The sequence below is a fragment of the Sciurus vulgaris genome (genome assembly GCF_902686455.1).
Source record: "Sciurus vulgaris genome assembly, chromosome: 1".
NCBI lineage: Eukaryota > Metazoa > Chordata > Mammalia > Rodentia > Sciuridae > Sciurus > Sciurus vulgaris.
Window position 1 is genome coordinate 142,826,480 of NC_136461.1, and position 19,683 is coordinate 142,846,162.

A 19,683-nucleotide genomic window follows, 5' to 3' on the forward strand; every position below is an offset into this window, starting at 1 on the left:
GGTCCCCCTGCTATACCTGGTTTCAGCCATCTAGACACTCCAGGTATGTGGGCACAGGGCAGGAATAGGGAGAGGGTAGTCACTCGTTTTCACCATGTGTCCTGTTGCCCAAGAACAGCTGCCTCACCCTTTACCAAGCAAGCACTTTGCTGATAATTAAGTTCCAACTGGGGTATAGTGTACTGAAATAGTTTATTCTGGTCAGTTTTTCTTTTTCAGTTTCGTGTTTGTTTCAGTGGAAAGACTTCCCCCTTGAGCTTCTTATCCTAACATTTTGAGTGACAACTACCCACTTCCTTTAAACAGTATGTTTTTCTTGGTCTTTTTTGGAATTAGCCACTCCAAGTCCTCTCTTCTGTTTAGCCAGGTTTGAGAATGGGGAAAGTTGCCTTGGAGGCCAGAAAACAACTATTGCTAATACTCTGGCACTCTAGATACTTTTCTACTAATTATTTTCTCTACATATATTATGTATATGTATGTGTGACTTTTTTTTCATCCAAGAAAATTCACAGTATTTTTAAAAAACTTAATGGACATCTTTTCATGTAGACGGCTATAGTCAGATGTGACATAATATTTACTAACCATATATTGTTCTAAAGTATGAAGTTACTGTAATTAGTCTTTTTGCTGTTAAACTGTCTCTTATTTTTCTTACAAACAATTCTGTAATAAACATCCTTGTAACTAAATAATTGATCCTCTAAGAATAAATTCTCAGAAGTAAAACAAGGAAGCACATTCCAATGGTGTCTGAAATGCAAGCCAAACTGGAATATAAGTTTTCTAAAACAAAATTAGAGAAGTTTCCATAATTGTCCTAGAACAGCTTCCAAAATATGATCTAAGAAAGGGACATGAACTATAAATCAGATAAAACATGATGAGATCATTTTAGGATTGTTGGAAATTTTTAGTTTTTCAGGTTTGCTCCTCTGTCTGCCCCCAACCCCATTTCGCTTATCACACACATATACTGTTTCCCTATAGTGGTTAGAAGTAAAATTGTTATTTAAAAAAAAAAAAAAAAAAAAAAAGCTTACAAACATATCTTCTGGAGCAATAAAGAAGGGTAAGGTTGGGAAGGCTGCACCCAGCTTTTCTGTCAACTTGGTTAGAGGGAACCACCACAGAACGAAAGGACGTCAAGATGAATAGTATCTTTTAGGAATATATAAAAGAGAACTCATGAGGAGGTAGAAACAGCAAAGAGTGACTATGAAAATGTAGTGCCCTTTCACTCAGGTAATTACTAAAACACTCACCCTCTGGCAGAGTTACACAAAAATCTGACCCTATTACCAATATTCTCATGAGCTCATTCTGTGACATGAGACAAGTCATTATTTATTTCATAGCATAAGGCACAATAGATTAAACTTGTCTTTTTTATTAAAGCTCAGCTTCCATCAAGTTCAGACTATTTAAGTGCCAAGGCTTGTTCTAGTTTACATGGTTACCTACATTCCAATTCAGCTTACAGAGCCAAGAGAGCTCAGTGAATTAATCAAGTTACTATTAACAAGTCATTGGCTTTGTTGGTTCTCTTCTAAAATATCACATTACCTCACTATGTGACCATGAGCAAACTAATCAGCCTCCACCAAAACCAAGTGAACACTATTACTTAATGATCATGGATATTATGTCCAGGCATCCATCTTTGGCTTCACTAAGCCAAAAAATGAAATACAGGACAGAAGGTGAAATTAATTTTTCTTCTCTTGGGTTTCCCTGCTCATATTAGAAAATAGGAAATACAAGCCCTATGTTAAGGAAACAAAAAAGGATACAGAATCAACACATCCCCTAAACACTCCACAGACTCCTTCCTATCATTCAAATTGCAAGTCAAAAGTTGTCACAGATACTCAGTTTTTATACAGGAGGTTTTTACAGAAAGCCTGTGGATCTTGAGATCTGACCACTACTTGCTTTAATGGTCCACAAGAGGGAGCCCTACAGTCGCTGTATCTGCCACCAAAAAACTATAAAAATCAGTTAAGAAACGTAAAATCCCCATATTTTCCCTCGAATGTATATTCCTTGCTTTACCCCAAAGGCATCTCTCCTGAGATTGCCCCCTTCTCCCTTGAATATATATCTACTTTCATAAATAAACCTCTATCTATGCCTTTGGGGGTAAAAAAAAAAAAAAAGATATATAAAGTCATCAATTACAGTTAAAGGATAATGCTTAAAATTTTTCATTTTTTAAAAATTCAGAACTATAAGGTTTTACCCTAGGCTAGGGCAAGGTCATGTTGAATAGAGGATATGAACAAAATAACAGAACAAAAGAGCTGAAGTTATTCTATATTCCAACTTTCCCTTTCTCTCAGTTTCCCTTAAAAAGAACAGGTGCTATGAGTCTATTATTAATACTAAGTAATTACATGTACCCTACATTTTTAGGAAAGTTTTCTTAGATGAATTTTCACACTTAGTATACATGGACAGATGGGGCAAAAGTGAGGTAGGTACCTGGAGTAATGGTCTTAAGTAGAGAAAAGAAGCTTATGCTGATGTGGAAAGGCATGACAGCAGAGTGGGCAAAGTGGGCTTAGGAAGTAGACACATTTGAGTTTGAACCCCAGCTGTCACTAGAGTTTTGTAACATTAAGGAAGCTATTTAAAGTCTATGATCCTCAGTTTCTTCATCTGTAAAACAGGCCTTGAAGGACTGTTGTAGAGATTAAATGAGATAATGCAGGCAATATCTGCACATTTTTTAGCAAGGAAACAAGCATTTAAAACTAATGAATGTAGTTATTATTGTAAACATCAAATATTTTAAAACACATGACATCATACTGTTTAACAAACCAGATTTTTCACAACTATACAACTTCATCTTGAAAACCACTGCATGCATAAGTACTGCAGAAATAACTGCACAATTTAAGATTTCAAACTATGCATATAGTCTCAGTACCTTAAAATGAACATATAGTACAAACTTCATTATAAATAAAAAATGAATTATGCATAATCTAAAATTATATTAACATTAATAAGACTAAAACATATATCCAATATTTTTCCCTCAAGCAATTCTTGCAACCTTAAATAGAAGAATTCAATGTCCACTTTGATAAGATTTCATAACAGAAAACTCTCTAAAAAGATTACTTGTTGTTAGACATAAGACATTTTTACTCTTCAGAGCTGGTATATACAGTATCCGTACCCCTCTTATGCTCATACTCTAGCCTTTAACTTTAGTTTTTTACTCATTAAATGCTTAATTCCCTTATTGTGGAACTGAGAAAGAAAGGACACAGGTCTTCATACAGCACTTCCTTCAAAACCTAACATACAAAATAAAGCCTGAAGTTGAATTTCCAATTTCAACAATTCTCCAAAGTACAAGTAGAATTAAACTAGTATTAAACTATATTAAGATTAAAGTCCAACCCAGATCAGTTTTCTAAATTCTGTTATGAAGTTAAAGAAGATATTTAGAAGACAGAACATGCTATTCTTCCAAATTTAAGACAACGATGAAACAAAAATCTGTGGTTCTCCATTGTAGACATTTCAGAACCACCTAGGTGAGTCCTAAAAAATACACATCTATAGTGCAGAATATTTCATGATTCAAGTCAATAGAGCAGTGTTAAACTTTACAAGCACCATTTGGCAAGGAGATTGTCACAGACAGGAGGTAGGAACATGGCTCATAGAAAAGACAGGAAAAAAAAGACATGAGGTGATTATTTCCAGTAATAGCTCCATGAACTTATTTATGGAAATGGTGTTTTTGAAGCAACCACATATGATTCAAATACATGATTGGGAACAAATTAATTTAATAGAAATTCCAAACAAAATATGACCTTAGACTACAATACCACAGCTCAAACTGTAAGTCGGCATGCTCAAGTTTGAATGAGAAACTAAAATTATGAATGACAGAAAGCCACATCAGCAGACCAAACAAATAATTGTTGGAAAAAAGTATGTTTGTGAATAGAAAGTAATGACCAAGCAGCACAGTACAAAAACTAAAAGAAAAATAAAACACTTAATAAAGAAAAATGCATGGCTGAGGGAAATGCCAAGCAAATAACTTTTATGCCTGAAGTGAAGAAGAGAAGCACCAAAAGCTTCCAAATATAATGGAAGCTGCCCTCGCATGGGAGTTACTATACCCAGTAAAGACTTAGATAATCTAAGTCAATAAAACTGGCTTTAAAGTTCAAGATACACAGAAACAGATGTCCTTTCACAGCATATAACTAACTATGAAACAATCAAGTTCAACACAGCCCTGTTAGGAAGAAAGGAAATAACCCAAAACCAAATGCTCATGAGGAAGTATGGGAAAATTTAGGGCAAATTTTGTGTTTTCATAGTAGGTCATTATAAGAGAGGCAACATGAGACACTTGACTCAGGGGAAAGGCAGCAACCAGACTGAACTTGTTTAACAGTTAATACAGATTATGTTTAAAGAACTATAAACAGAACCCTATAAAATCTAACTGGTAGATGATATACAACTTTAGTCAATTCAAGGCAATAAAAACACATTCAGTCTCCACTATGAGCCAGAAGCCACCAGAGACCTGGAATAAAATGATAAATAAAACTAAAAGCCAAAAGTTAAAAGCTTTTAGGCTACGATGTAAATATCCTGAATGGTTCCCCTGCTGCCCTAGCATGGGGTGGAGTACAGTGCTAAAATGAATAAAGAGCTCAAGATAATGGGCAAAACACATTTACATGGACTGGAACATTACTGTGTGCCAAGAAAAAAAAGAAAATGGAAAAATCTACATTTGTGTGGATGTGAAAAAACTGTAAAGAAACATATTCCTTGTATTACATCTTGTCAGACATTGGCAGAGACTGTGCCCTCTGGTCTGGATGACGTCAATGAGCTTTGGCAAATTCCATGCAGAGAACTGTCAAGCTGACAACTTCCATTACTATTTAATAAGCATGCCAGAATCTCTTTCTAAGTGGGCATGTGGAATGGGATTATAATAATTCTTTTATATTTAAAGATATTAGAATTTGTTATTATATAAGCTCAAGATAAAGTATAACTAAAAGAATTCTAAATTTAGAGCAAACGAAATAAATTTTTGACAAAAAAATTAACATGAAATTCATTTTGTTATGTTAAATTAATTTAAGACTCAAAATACTTTATTTTAAAAGAACAGTTAAACAGCCAACCAAACAGAGAAAAATCTTTGTAGGAATATTTGGGACTTTTACTTTAGCCCACTCAATGTAAGTAATTTATTCAAAAGAAGAAAACAGAAATGAGTGAATCTCTTGCTTTACTTTAGCCTAGTAAATGTAAGCCACTTATTCTAAAGAAGAAAGGAGAAACGAGCGAATCCCTTGGTTCTCTCTAGAGTTGTGTGAAAGTAGCAACTTGAGAAAGCCCAGTGAGGGAAGGCTGCCACAGTATGCAACCACACCAAGGAGCATAGGAGCCCACTGTGGGGAGCTACAAGCTCTAGACCACTTTTGGGATAAACCCCTATGCTGTCAGCCCAGCACTGTCTCTCTTGCTGTCTCTCCAATCAATCGACTTCCTTCTTTCTCCCTCCTTCTTCTCTCCCCTCATCACCTTTTCCTCCCAATTTATTAGTTTACATATTGCTCACCATTAGTAGGTGCCTCAAACTTAAAAAGAATTTTCCCAAATTATGGCTGAGACTAAATTAAGGGCCATCAAGAATAAGTTTATTCTGGGGAACTAAACTGATCAAATTATACTGTTAGAGTGTGTGCATATACAAATATGAATTCTACTATTCTGTGTAAATATATAACACCAATTTTAAAAAGAGGATGGGGAAGAATACATTTATTAAATTCAGGAGGACAAGAAATCTGCACCTTAGTGGTGAGAATACCCTGAGACAGGGCTGGTATAAGGGGTAGGGATCTTTGAAACATGAAATAAGAGTTTAAAAGTTTCTCTTTGGGTCTTGAGAAGTATTAATGCCAACATTTTCAGTTTAAATATTTATCAGAAACTAATCAAGTTTCCCATACAAAAACTATACCACTAAGTCCATCCAACACTTATTTTTAAAAAGGCATATAAAATCATCATACACTTGGAAAAGTCAGAGATACTTTATTTGCTGCTAATCCTGTAGTACTCATTGAATTTGGGAAGTCTGTTGAAGGATTCTATGCAGAGCTTTGGGGGATAGACTAGAGGAAAAGAGGTTAAATGTGAAGCATCAATCTCAGCTTTTTGTTTCCTAAGCAAGTCATCACAGACTAGCACAGTATAAATACTTATGGATTACTTGTGACACTTTTCCCACTGCATCAGAGTCTGTCCTTTCTGTCCTATAAGTAATCACAGTCCAATAAAATTTTTTGACTAATGTGAGCATCTAAAAATTTTAACAGTATCTTTAACAAGCCAAGAGCTTCCAAATGCTTTAACAAAAACTACTCATATAATTCCCATGGATATGTGTGTTCTGTTTAAATCATAAAGCAGAACACTCCAAGAAGAAAACATTACTTTGAGACAATACTCCAAGGAATGTTTCTGGCCATCCTAAAATAAGGTCAACAATGACTTCCTTGTGTGAAAAATCCCTTTCTCAAACTCCTAGCTATGTAAATATGTATAATAAATATTATTTTTCGTGCTATAATAGAAAAGTCATAATACATAAAAATACAAACAGGTTAAAGAATACTTCAGAAAACCTCTGGAGTGAGAGTTATCCTATTGAAAAGATAAATGTACAGTACTTCAGAGAATAAGGAATATGACAAAAGACAACCCAAACCACAAAAGCTCATGGCAGAACAAACTATGTAATCCACATGATAAAATTGCTTGCTGTAAACTGTGGGACCTGTAATTTTTCCCTGACAACAAGCTGTCTTGGATCTAGTTGGTTCATTAGAGAATGCATCTCTATGATGTCACCCAAATGTTGCTTATAATAAAACACACACACACACACACACACACACACACACACATAACTCTTAAAAGAAAAGCTCAATATTGCAGTGCGAATGTCTAATCTCTAGGTAAAGGTAGTAAAGAGGATTATCATGCTCAACATGGAGAAAACCATAATCCAGAAATATGTTAAAACTATTCCAGCACCCAAAAAAACAAATCACTAGTACCTCATAGATACAGAGAAGATATACAAAATTTCAGATGAATAATAGTTTTAATAAACATATTAACAGCATACTGTGTCTTTAACCTGTTAGTACACATTTCCCCCTGTATCTTAAACTTTCCCTTCCTTGAGAAAGACCTGACCTTGGGTGAGAAGTAGAGGATGAAGCAAGGAACAGAAATCCTGAAAGTAATGACAGTGGTTAGGAGATTTACCAGAATAATCCCAGACAGTGGTGATAAAGGTCTACATCAAGGAGGATAAGAGATAAGGAGGACAGAAAGGGGATAAACAGCCGCTATTTTAGAACACAAAAATACATGGTTTTTAATGACAGACTGTATTTAAGCAATAAAAGAACAGAGACAAGATTTTTACAACAGGGAAATTAATAGTAAGTGTAATTAATATTAAGTTTAGGGTAAAAGTGATAAGGTCGCCAGGCCAGATGGTGCATGACTGTAATCCCAGAAGCTTGAGAGGCTGAGGCAAAGGATTGAGAGTTCAAAGACAGCCTTAGCAACTTAGCGAGACCCTGTCTCTAAATAAAAATATAAAAAAGGGTAGGGCATGTGTCTCAGTGGTTAAGCACCTCTGGGTTTAAAAAAAAAAATGAAAAGATGTACAGAAAAGGTGAGTTGAGGCTTAGTAGGCAGAAAAAATTCTAGTTTCAATAAATTTAATACATTTAGATCCAGAATTTTGCCTTCAGAACATTTAGAAACTATTTGGGAAGGGGGTCAGGTATGGGGATTCTATCCTCCAGGCATTTTACCGATGAGCTACATCCCCAATCCTTTTTTCAAAATTTTGAGACAGGGTCTCATTAAATTGCCACGGATGGCCTTGACTTGATCCTCTGGCTTTGGCCTCCCAAAATGCTTGTGCCACTGTACCTGGCCTTCATCTATAAACTATTTTTATTTAGGCATGTATGTAAGTTCTTGTGTCATTGTGAAAAATTATTATTATTTTAAATTATATATAAATAAGGAAAAGGGCTTATTATGAACTTTTGATTCTTCAGTTCCTCTGCAGATTTTGAGGCCTCTGTACCTCTGAAGGTTTAGCCCATCCTTCAGAGTTGCTCAAGTGAAGGGAACTCTACCAAGACTGAAATTACAAAAGATGAATGGGTATGTGACCTCAATCACAGGTATCCTCATCCCAGGACACTTCACAGGACAGTAGAGAAACAGAACAACCTTGCCACCACAAAAACGATCTTCAACTAGAGTGAAGGGAAATAAAATGTTCCTCAGGGAAGAAATCCTGAGGTTCACAGCTGGAAAGAAAAAAGTGACTGTTGGTCATGAAGTCTGAGGCAGCTCAGACTTGCATAAATTCAAGCCTAGGGTTAAATTAAGGACAGGCTTTATAAGTTAATTCCTGCAGAGAACAAGTTCAGACAAAACTGAACAAAGAAGTCAGCAGAAGAAGAGAAAGGCAACAGGTTTTAACCATAGCAGGAGCATGTGCTCGATCCCTGATTAGATCACATTTCACAAAAAAAAACACTGGATTAAAAAAACGTTTAAGGAACTCTGAGCTGTGTGATAAGCAGATCCTACTATACCAACAGAAAAGAATAATTCACTTTTTCTCTATAAAAAACCCTCCCAATTATATTATATTTTGGATAAAGAGAGATATTCCTGTTTTGTTGTAACTAAGGAACTAATTCTACAAGGATAATTTCTAACTACAACCCAAGTCTTAGATATTTCTCACCTTTGATAAACAGCACAATGAGATCATGAAAGCAATGAACTGCTCTTAAAACTGAGCTGTCTCCACTGTTCTAAGATACCATACTACAAAGTTTCCATGTCAGTAGATAGTAGATCAGGATTCCCAAACCCTTGATCCTCAAGCCTCATACTGCATCATATTATTTTGAATCACTGTTTGTCATTAAGTTTTACTTATTATCTGGGCATCTTTATCTCCTAAAAGGAATATCTAATCTATTTGCCTTTATTACCACCACCAATATATTTAGTTTTATGTCTCTTTTTTTGTCCTTTAGACTCAGATTATTTGCTCCTGATTTCCTAAAGATTTAGAAGGTATACATACTATTTTTTGTGTCATTAGATACTTTTCAATAATTTGATAATTTCTAACTTCCCTCTCCCACCAAAACATATCATATATTTCCTATTTCAAACTCCCAACACTTTATAACAATTATATTTCTAAAATCTTCTAATTTTACTAAATTTAGTAAAGATCAGGGGACATACTAGAGACCTCAAATACAACTGCACTTTTTCTCATACTAATACCAATATTTGATTTAACTCTTACTGATTTCCTTATAGTCTATCCTTGTTTATCGCAGTATTTTAAAATATTTTAACTTAAACTTTCTAAGGCGTAACACATTCGCCTGTATCAAAATTCAAAAGGTTCACAACAAAAAGTTTCTCTTCCCTTCCACATTTTAAAGCCATTCAGTTTCCCTCTCAGAATCAACCAATGTCACCAGCTTCTACTACATTATAGAAACAAACAAACAAACAATATATTGAATCATTCTTGCTCCCTCCACTAAGAAGAAAGTATTATTCTTTTAAGCTGTTGGAATTCCTTTTGATAATAGTTTTAAAATGTTTTCTACTGACATTTACAGTGAAAATATTATACTTGCTTCTAAAAAAAAGCTATATTTGCTTTATACAATAACATTGAGTGGTTCCTTTCTTGTAATCTGAAAAGAGTTTTAAAATCTTTGAAAAAGATCTTGAAAAATCTGCTGCATCACTGGCCCTCAGACTTTCAGAAAGAATACTTACTGCAACTTTCTGTAACATGTTGGTTTTGAGGACTCCTTTATACTCTTGAAAATTTTTGTCTACTTCAAATAATTTAGTTTATATGAGAATGATGAGAGATATTTACCATGATAAAAATTAAAATTTTTAATTTTACTACTTAAGTATCTAATTTTTAAAATTTAAAATACATAAAATTTAAAATATATATTTTTTAAAAATATGTAAATGTATAAATATTTATTACTTGTTTAAAAATAAATTTGTGAATGTGTAAATATTTATTACTTACTTATTTTTATTTTTGTGGCACCAAGGACCCAAACCAGGGCTCCCCTACACGCTAGGTGAGTGCTCTACCACTGAGCGCCATATCTCCAGCACAAATTTTTTTTTTCTTTTTGACATGGCTATTACTATGAATATTTTAATGGCAATTTATAAGTATTGCTTATAATTATAAATTGCTCTACCAATTGAAACTTTACTTTCCACTACTACCAATTATGTATGACAGAAATTTTCTATTTTACCCAACCCAGTTTTAGGAGTTATCTTTAAAAAAAAAAAAAAAAAAAAAATCTGCTAATTTAAGAGATTAAAGTTTTTCATTGTAGCTCTTTCATTATAATTTCTTTGATAAAATTGGTATTAGCTGCTTTTCTAATTTTGTACATTAGAAGTATCTCCTTTATTTATTAATATTAGAAAATAATTAGTAAGGCTTTTACAAATTCATGGTAAAATAACATAGCTCTATAAAGTAAACATGTGAGCTAGTGCTGAATCTTAATAGTTATTAATCAAATGCAAATTAGAACAGGATGAGACTTATAAAGATACTACTTCTGTTTATTTGCTATAAATTTGAGGTCAATCTTTTATTTACCTTTTAATTCCTGTTAATTTTTTCAGATGTTTTTTATTTTGATGAAATTGAATATAGGATTATTAATTAAAAATTAAAATATATTACTTCATTTATAAATAACAATAAGCTCATAACATGTTAATGTAAACAAAATATTTTTAATTAAAAAAAAAAGTTAATGAAAGCTAGGCACAATGGCACATGCCTGTTACTGTTACAGTTCCAGCTACTCTAGAGACTAAGGCAGGAGTATCCACAAAGTTGTTTCTAAGCCAGTCTGGGCAACAGAGCAAGATCTCATCTAAAACAAAAGGTGAGGGAGACAAGAAAGACACTGTTTTACACTTCTGTAAATCTCTTCAATATCTGGCTATTTTTCATATCTGCTTATAACTACCGAATATGAGATATCACACATTTTGTAGCTTCAAAAAACTCCACTAGACCTGTGAGAGAGAAATAAGAGTAAGAAAAGCAAATTAACATTTTAGTATTATTATGAAAATAGTTTTAACCTCACAGATGTCCCACAAATCTTGATGACTCCAGACCACATGAGCATTTCTGTTTTCATTTAGCTGAATTATCTGCATTCAAGTTTTGAAAAAATAAACTGCAACTTTCAAGAAAATTTTCTGGATCACATTGCTATTTAAATATAGTTTTAGAATCATGCTAAATAGACTATTTTGATTCCTTAATTTTCTTTACATCTGTCAGGCTCGTTCCCTATAATTTTGGGGTATGAATCTTACCTCATTTTATCTGTTAAGTTAATTAGCAATTTATTATAAACAATCAACTCAGTATTTAGTAGTTCTATTATAATTTTCTAATTCATTAAATTCTGTTTATTATTTTCACTAGTTGCTTTCTCTATCTTTTCTTAGGTATCCTTTGTTATTCTTTTTTCCTACTTCTTGATTGAACTACTTAGTTGACTTATTTCATTCTTTCTCATTTTTAAAGATAAATATTTAAAGGTTACAAATTGTCCTTTAAGCTAAATCAGATAGATTTTCATGAACAGTTTTCAACTGTGTTCTAGCTTTGCTATTAATTTTGAGCTTCAGTGATTCTATTTACCCTGTCAGCTCTATTTCTTTCCCCTTCTCTCAGTAAAAGTCTCTAAAACAGTTGTCTGCACTTTCTATCTTTAATTCCTATCTTTCTATTCTCTCATAATTGTATCCACACTTATCTTAGGCTTCCCTACTACCACCTCCACAGAGCTAAATCAATTCTCATTCCTCATCTTATCTGAATTATTGGAATAATTTGGCAAAGTTCATGAATCAAAATTTGATTTTTTTCATGTCTGGTAAGAATTCAGATTCTTTATTCTCCATAAGGATATCCATGTGACAGCACCATTTAACTTTTACCCAATATATAACCACATTTGTCACAAATACCACAGATGTATGGTTGTGTTTCTGGACTCTATATAAAGTGCCATTATTCCCATTTGTCAATCCTTGAACTAATATCACCCTGACTTAGTTATTATATGCTATAATAAATTTTGATATCCAGGAGGAGTAAATCCTATAACATAACTCTTTATTCTTAATTTTTCCTTTTTTTTTTTTTTTTTTTGCGGTGCTGGGGATCGAACCCAGGGCCTTGTGCTTGCAAGGCAAGCACTCTACCAACTGAGCTATCTCCCCAGCCCAATTTTTCCATTCTTACATATAAGTTTTAGAATCAGCTTGTTGATTCCATTAAAAAAACAAATAGTTTTGTTATTGTTTCACTAAACCTCTACATAGACCAATTTCAGAAAAACTGATTGCTGGGCACCATCCAAGAGCCATATGTGGGAACTGAGTCATTAGGCAGGGAAGCCTGGTTTGGGAACTCCTAGTCAGAATCCACTGGTTCGAGAACTGTGGGCACCCTGTCCTAGCTCACTACTCAAATTTAAGCACAGCCTCCTAGAGATGGGTATAGCCAGCCAAACGACAATCAACCTGTTTACTACAAGACCCTTCCCACACCGAGAAACAAGCACCCAAACAAAACTCCTTCCAGTGAAACCTTATCCCTGCCTTTGATGTGCTCCCCCCTTAAATAAAGAATTGGGGCCTTTTCGGTTGTTCTGTACCAGTTCCTATCAGGACTGGAAGACCCATCATGCTCTCTGATTTTTAAATCTAACCTTTGGCTTTGTCTTATTTCTTACTGATTATTTCAGACCTTTTATTTTCTCAGGCAGCTCACACCTCCTGAGCCTGAACCTGCTCTCTGCTGGGGTGCTGGCCACCCATCATAACCGACATCTTTTACTTTTCCAGTTCTTGAACAATGATATATGTCTCTATTTAGGACTACTTTAATTTTTCTCTAGAATGTCTTATAGTTTTCTATAAAGTTGTACCAAATTACACTGATTGATTTTTCAATGTTGAACCAACCTTATAATCCTAGAAAAACACAAACTGGGTCAAAATACATTAGTCTTCCAATATAGTACAGATTTAATTCAATTATGTTATGTAGGATGTTTCAACTATGTCCATGAGTGATTTGGTTGCAATCTTCTGTTCTTGCTGTACCCACATCAGACTGTTAATATCAAAATCTTGCTAGCCTTATATAATAATTATGAAGTATGTCGTTTTCCTTCTACTCTGTAGAAGAGTTTGTAGATGAAATTTTAGTTTGACAGTTATTTAGTTTTTCTAGCACAGCAGAGCTATCTTTTCTTTGTCTTTTAGCATTTGGGTCTTCTATAAATGAAGTACAAAAGCACTGCCCCACCAACACATCTTTGTAGCCCCCACTATCATCCAGGATGCAGAGGATGAAGTTACTTCTGAAGCCAATGTACCCTATAAACTGTTGCCCAAGTTAGAGGACCCAAGAAATAAAGAATATGAAATAGAATCTGCTTCTGCCAATCTCTTAACTACTCTTCTGAAGGTGACTTCTTTCTCTCTCACTACTTTAATATTTTCTCCTTGACTTCAGTTTTTACAGTTATACTATATAACAGTATACAATATGCAATATAATACAGTTAGGTGTGTTATAAATCTCTGCTTAAGATTTATAATGCTTCTTAAATCTATGCCTTAATGTCTTTTTTTTGGTACCAGGGATTAAACCCAAGGGCACTTAAACACTAAGCCACAACCCCAGCCCTTTTGTATTTTATTTTGAGACAGGGTCTTGTTAAGTTGCTTAAGGCCTTACTAAGTTGCTGAGGCTGGCTTTGAACTTATGATCCTCCTATCTCAGCCTCCTGAACCCCTGAGATTACAGGCATGCCCAACCACACTCACTTTATGCCCTAATATCTTTTATCACATTGTAAAGACTTCTAAGTCATCATCTCTTCAAAGACTACTTCTGTGAGATTATCTCTCCTCTCCTTCTAGGACCCAATTTACTTTCTCAACAAATTTTGTGCCAGATTAAAGAAAGAGGATTGAAAAACTTTCAACTGTATTCCCTTTGATAACTGTGGCCTGCATCCTCTCTCCATTAGTCTAAACAAGCTGTATGACATGGCTGATCAAGAACATAGAAACATAATGCTGTGCAGGGTTCAGGCCCAGACCTTCAGAAACAAAGTTCCTACACTTCCTTTCTCTTGAAATACTTTCTCTGGGAAAAGGCAGCTCCCAAGTAAGAAGTCTAATTATAGTCAAGGGTGGTGGTACAAGCCTCTAATTCCAGTTAATTGGAAGGATGAGATAGGAAGCTCACTAGGTTCAAGGCCAGCCTGGACAACTTGGTCAGACCAAAATAAAATTTAAACAAGGACTTGGGCTGCAGCTCACTGGTAGAGCACTTGTCTATCATGTGTGAGGTCCTGTGTTCAACCCCCAGTATTATGAAAACAGAAGTCCAACTACACTGAGATTGCCACTTATGGAAAGAGAAATGCTGGTAAGTCCCAGAAATTCCAGCCTTCCCAGTGCTGGCACCAAACCTAAAAGTGCAGAAGCCATGCTGAAGGTTTCAGCCCCAGTATATGACATGAAGAGAACCATGGCCCCAGACATGGACCCAGTGTAGCCATCCCAGCCATTCCCAATTAAAGAGCAAGACATCATACAACACAGGCAAGTCAAATCTGATAGATCCTGAGTGAATTCCTGATTCTCAGAGTCATATGCATAAAAAAGGTGATTGTTTTATGCCAAAAAGTTTTGGAGGCATTTATTACTAGTAGACCTCCACAGAGGTCCCAAGTGTCCGTGCCAATGTCCTTAAGAGATGTGCCAAAAATGAAAAGTCCTGATGAATATTTAGCCTGGGACATTTCTCAGGGTTGTGTTTAAGGCTAGCAACCTTAAGGGACAAGTAACATCTCTTTCCCTCATGCAACAGAAAGTATCAGCCATGGATCATCTTATATTTAATCATCGACTGAGACAGTTCAAAGCTTGCATTTATTTCTAATGTGTGGGTAGCACATTGGGGTTCTAACCTAAACATGGAGGGTTTACCAGCACCTAACCACCTCATAATCTTGGTGGTCTTTAAATACTTGTTTTTGCTTCTCTACCCTTAAGTGTTCATCAAAAGCTCTGTTGTGCTTCTTATCAACCTTTCTCAGAATCAGCACATGATACTCAGTGAGAGTGATCTGAAAAGCCAGACTCATTTCTCTGCCTTATTAGTATTTAGATATACTGAATACATGTCTTTTATATTTTATCCAGTTTTTCTCAATTTTTTAGTTAGGGTGTTAATCCAAATTACTTTTCCCAACATGACCAAAAGTGGAACTCCTCCAGAAACAGATTAATGCATTTAATATTTAAGGGGTTTAGAAGTTCTGTTTTTTTCCCTTTCCCTTCATTGGGGGACAGATCCACTTAGAATTTTTGCTTCTAAAATGTGTATTCTACCAAGATGTTCGAAGATGATGTGCATTTTCAAATAAAATGACAACTCCTTGTTAAACTACTGAAATACCTTTATAAAATATCATTCATTCACACAAAAATAATTTGTTTAAAGCAGTAAAGACAAACCAGTTGTAATGAAAATGACTTCTTAAAAAACATTTTAAAAGAAATGCATGTACTAAAGTAATTTCAGTTAAATTATAAGAGAAGAAAAACTAAAACGGTGTTAATATTTTAATACTCCCTTTTCCAATTAGCAAAAGTTAAGCATTTGTTAACATCCAGAAATGTAGTGTCACTTATGTCCTAAATGCTTTTAAAAATTCCAAACACAATATAGTTTTTGTTTCTTGTATTCTTTCCACTTGGAAAGTTATATAATATTACGAAGATATAAACTAGTTTAGAAAGTTTGTGAGAAACATTTGTGACTGCTAACACTTACAGTGGAAAATACGAAAATCAATATAAGGATGGGAACCTCTTCTTTCTGATTCAAATCCTGCTCGGCTCCTTACGCGTACATCTCCTGGATAGAATTAAGAGCAGAAGTAAGTTTAGAAGGTTGGCATTTGTGAAGAAGCTCCCACGTGCAAAAGAGGCCCATATGGCATCACATTCCTAAGAAGCGGCCCGTTGGGGCTGAGGCTGTGGCTCGGTGGTAGAGCATTTGCCTCGCATTTGTGAGGCATTGGGTTCGATTCTCAGTACTGCATATAATTCTATCAATAAAAAAAGGTTCATCAACAACTAAAAATATATATTAAAATTTTTTTTAAAAAAAAGAAGTGGCCTGTTAATGATACATATGGAGCAAGTAGTTAAGAGCTAATTTATTTGAAGGAGTTCACAAATTTTCAGCACTGAGTTATAAGGCTAGATAAGGAGAATTTTTTTTAAAGTACCCCTACAAATATCATAAGAATTATAATAATAATTCTTATAACCTACATTTTAAAGTTAGTTTTCTGAAAGATGACTCAGGTGTATTATAATCCAACCTAACATCTTATTACTCAAGTAAAGTTTAAAAAAACAAAGGCCACTGGAAAACAAAATCTATTTTACAGGAGATAGAAAATCTTCAGAATAAAACTTAAAAGCCACAGTAAGATGCAAACAAGTATTAAATGTCTACTCTGTGTCTCACACTATATCATGGGCTACAAGGGATATTAAAAATAGAAAATATATTACCTATTCTTAAGCAATTTCCAATTTCACAAATGTGCAGTAAATTAAAATGTTATATACTTTGCTCTAAGTATTGATTTGATCAATCTTCTTTCTCGCTTATCATCAGTTTCAACCCAAGGTCTTTAGCTGGTTCTTAAACTTTAGCTTTACAAGCTCAGTGTTGTTCTACATGTACCCATGTGACTTTCAGACAGACTCATCTCTCTGCACAGCGACACTGACACAGCAACTAAATACAAGAAACTCTTTCTGTCTTATGGGCATTGCTTTAGTTCTCTTGTCAAGCAGCAAAAGGAATCTTCATTCTCATTTTACAGATATAGAAATCAGACTTTGAGAAGTTAAACAGCATGCTGCATGCCACAAAGTTAATGCAGTGAGTGAACATTTAAAGCTAGCCCTGTGGGTTCCAAAGACAGTAGTTTTCTCATTTCACTTTTACAATCTTCAATCTCCTAACCCCAAGTCTTCAGTCCCATCTTCTGTGCTCTTGCAATGTTGTTACTCTTTGTTTCTTTAAGAACATCACTTCCTTCCAGACTCATTCCATCTACCATAACTCCAACCCATAAGGACTGGGTGATTCCTTCACGTGGTGATTCCTTCACACTGTGACAAAAAAGCATCCCTTATGTCTGGCATTCCACATGTATCAGTAAGCAAAATACAGAAAGTCCCTGTTCTCATAAACTTTATCTTATGGAATAAGACAAATAAATCCACAATTTCATTCTATGGAAGATGATAAGACGTTACATGGGGAACACTAAAGCAAGAGAAATGGGGGCAAAGAGAGGTAGCTGAAGAATAAGGATGGCTCAATATCTTAAAGTTAGGGAGGAATTCAGAGTATGAGAAGAGCCACAGGAAGATTCCTCTAACAAAAAATGAGTAAATTTGCCTACTGGAACCTGAATATACATGTTCAATTGTATGAATTAAAGTGAAGGGATCATGGAATGTGTGAATGAAAAGAGAGAAAGAAAATATACATATACACATCTAAAGTAATTTACCTGTGAGTAGAACACCAAAAATTTAAGTACTAGGACTAAAAGAAGAAAAATGGTGTTCCTTGCCAGACAACTGAGAACAAAACAATCCCAGTGACAGAAGTATCTGATCAGGTATTTCATAGTCTTGTCTTCATCTATGTCGGAATTCATCACTTCAGTATTTAGGAACCCTGTAGTGCTACTTTCCATAAAGAATGTTCAAAAGGCAATTTAAAATTGTGTCCCAATTTAAAAAAAAAAAAGTATACCAGTTATTAAGCCAGAAACTTCCCAATTAACTATAATTCTACAATACTTTCCTTTATTCATATCACATTCAATATTGGCTTCCAGATTTTAAACTTCAGTGAAATAAATCATATCGGCTACAACCAGTGATGAAAGCTACCTAATGAACGACACCTTTTCCTCAAATAATGATAATTAATTGAACTGATGTTGATAGAAAATAAAGTTCTTACCTAGCATACGAATGTACAACGCAGTTTGATCAGAACTGTCATAAGAAATAGCTCCACGCCTCTAGAAAAAAAAAAGCATATATTTAATTACATGACAATGAAATGTGATCTAAAATTCAATTAAGCAAACATGCATTTATTATTTGTGAAACACGGCAAGAGAAGTTGAAAATACAACAGAGCAGATATGGTATCTGCTCTGGAATTCTCTAGTCAGGGGAAAGATAAATACTTATAATACAAATATAGTTAAGAACTACCATAAAAGTGGATACAAAGTGAAAAAGATTTGGGACTAACATACAGGAGCAATGAAATGGAAAAGAAAGGAAAAGGGCAATCTACTGCTTTTCCAGATTTATCTCTTGGCCCCCAGTCCTCTTGTCACATAAAATCAAGAGTGAGCATTCAGTTTCTGCTCAGAATCCTCCAAAGCCTCCCTCCACCATACTTGGAGTAAATTCTAAACTCCAGGTTCTGACTTCCAGAGTCTTTGGTGTTCTGCACACATCTCTGCCCTCCTGTCAGCCTCCTCCCTCACACTGTGATGCAGCCTTCGTGGCTTTTCTCAACCATGTTAAATGTCTGACCTTTGCACTTGACCCTGTTCCTATATCCTGGAGCACTGCAATCACCGTCCCTCTATCTTTCAGGTCTCAGATGAATGTCCTCTCTTCAGCTAGGCATACCCTGACTAACAAATCTAAAGCTACCTGACAGCTACCCTGTTCCACCTCTCCTTTCCTCAGTCCCCTGAGTGGCACTTAGCTTATGTTATTCTGTTCACTTGTTAGTCAAAGAGAAGCTCCACAAGAGCAAGAGCCATCTGTCTTATTCCACCAGTTACTTTCGCCTCTAAAGCAGAACCTATTATTTAGTAAACTCTAAATAAATATATGACACATAAATTACTAATGCACTTATTGCAAATAAGTGAATAATTTATAAATATATTAACAACGGAATATATATAAATGAATACATTTTTAAAATCTGGAAGATAAATTGGACCAAATTTCCTATTAAAATCTAAGCTCTGTGAAGGCAAGAATTTTGTTTATTTCTGTATTCACAGATACAGAACAAATCCCAATGGTCAGAACAGTGCCTAACACATCAAAAGTAATCCACAAAATTAGTTGAATTAACAGGCCTAAAAATTCTTAAAAAGCAGTAATAAACGAAACCAGCACTATGTAATATTAATATATAAAGTGGTATGACACTGCAAAGAAATGGGGAAAATAGTCAATAGACAATCTAGAAACAAACTGTATGGTGATTTTGTATACCATAAATATAAGATTTTAAATATGTGAAAATACTGAATATTTAATAAATAATAAGCCATTAAACAAAAA

The 19,683-nt window shown here is 34.5% G+C and overlaps 1 protein-coding gene across 7 annotated transcripts in view; it reads right to left on the reverse strand.

The window, feature by feature from the left end:
* The window catches only part of PDE7A (phosphodiesterase 7A), a 102,302-nt gene that overhangs the window by 32,000 nt on the left and 50,619 nt on the right, over window positions 1–19,683 (reverse strand). For all 7 annotated transcript variants that reach the window (XM_079103036.1, XM_079103037.1, XM_079103034.1 and 4 more), the window contains 2 exons: window positions 18,323–18,383; window positions 16,094–16,177 (listed from right to left, as the gene is read on the reverse strand). In XM_079103036.1, the coding sequence (XP_078959162.1) occupies window positions 16,094–16,177; window positions 18,323–18,383 (145 nt within the window). The remainder of the gene's footprint in view (window positions 1–16,093; window positions 16,178–18,322; window positions 18,384–19,683) is intronic.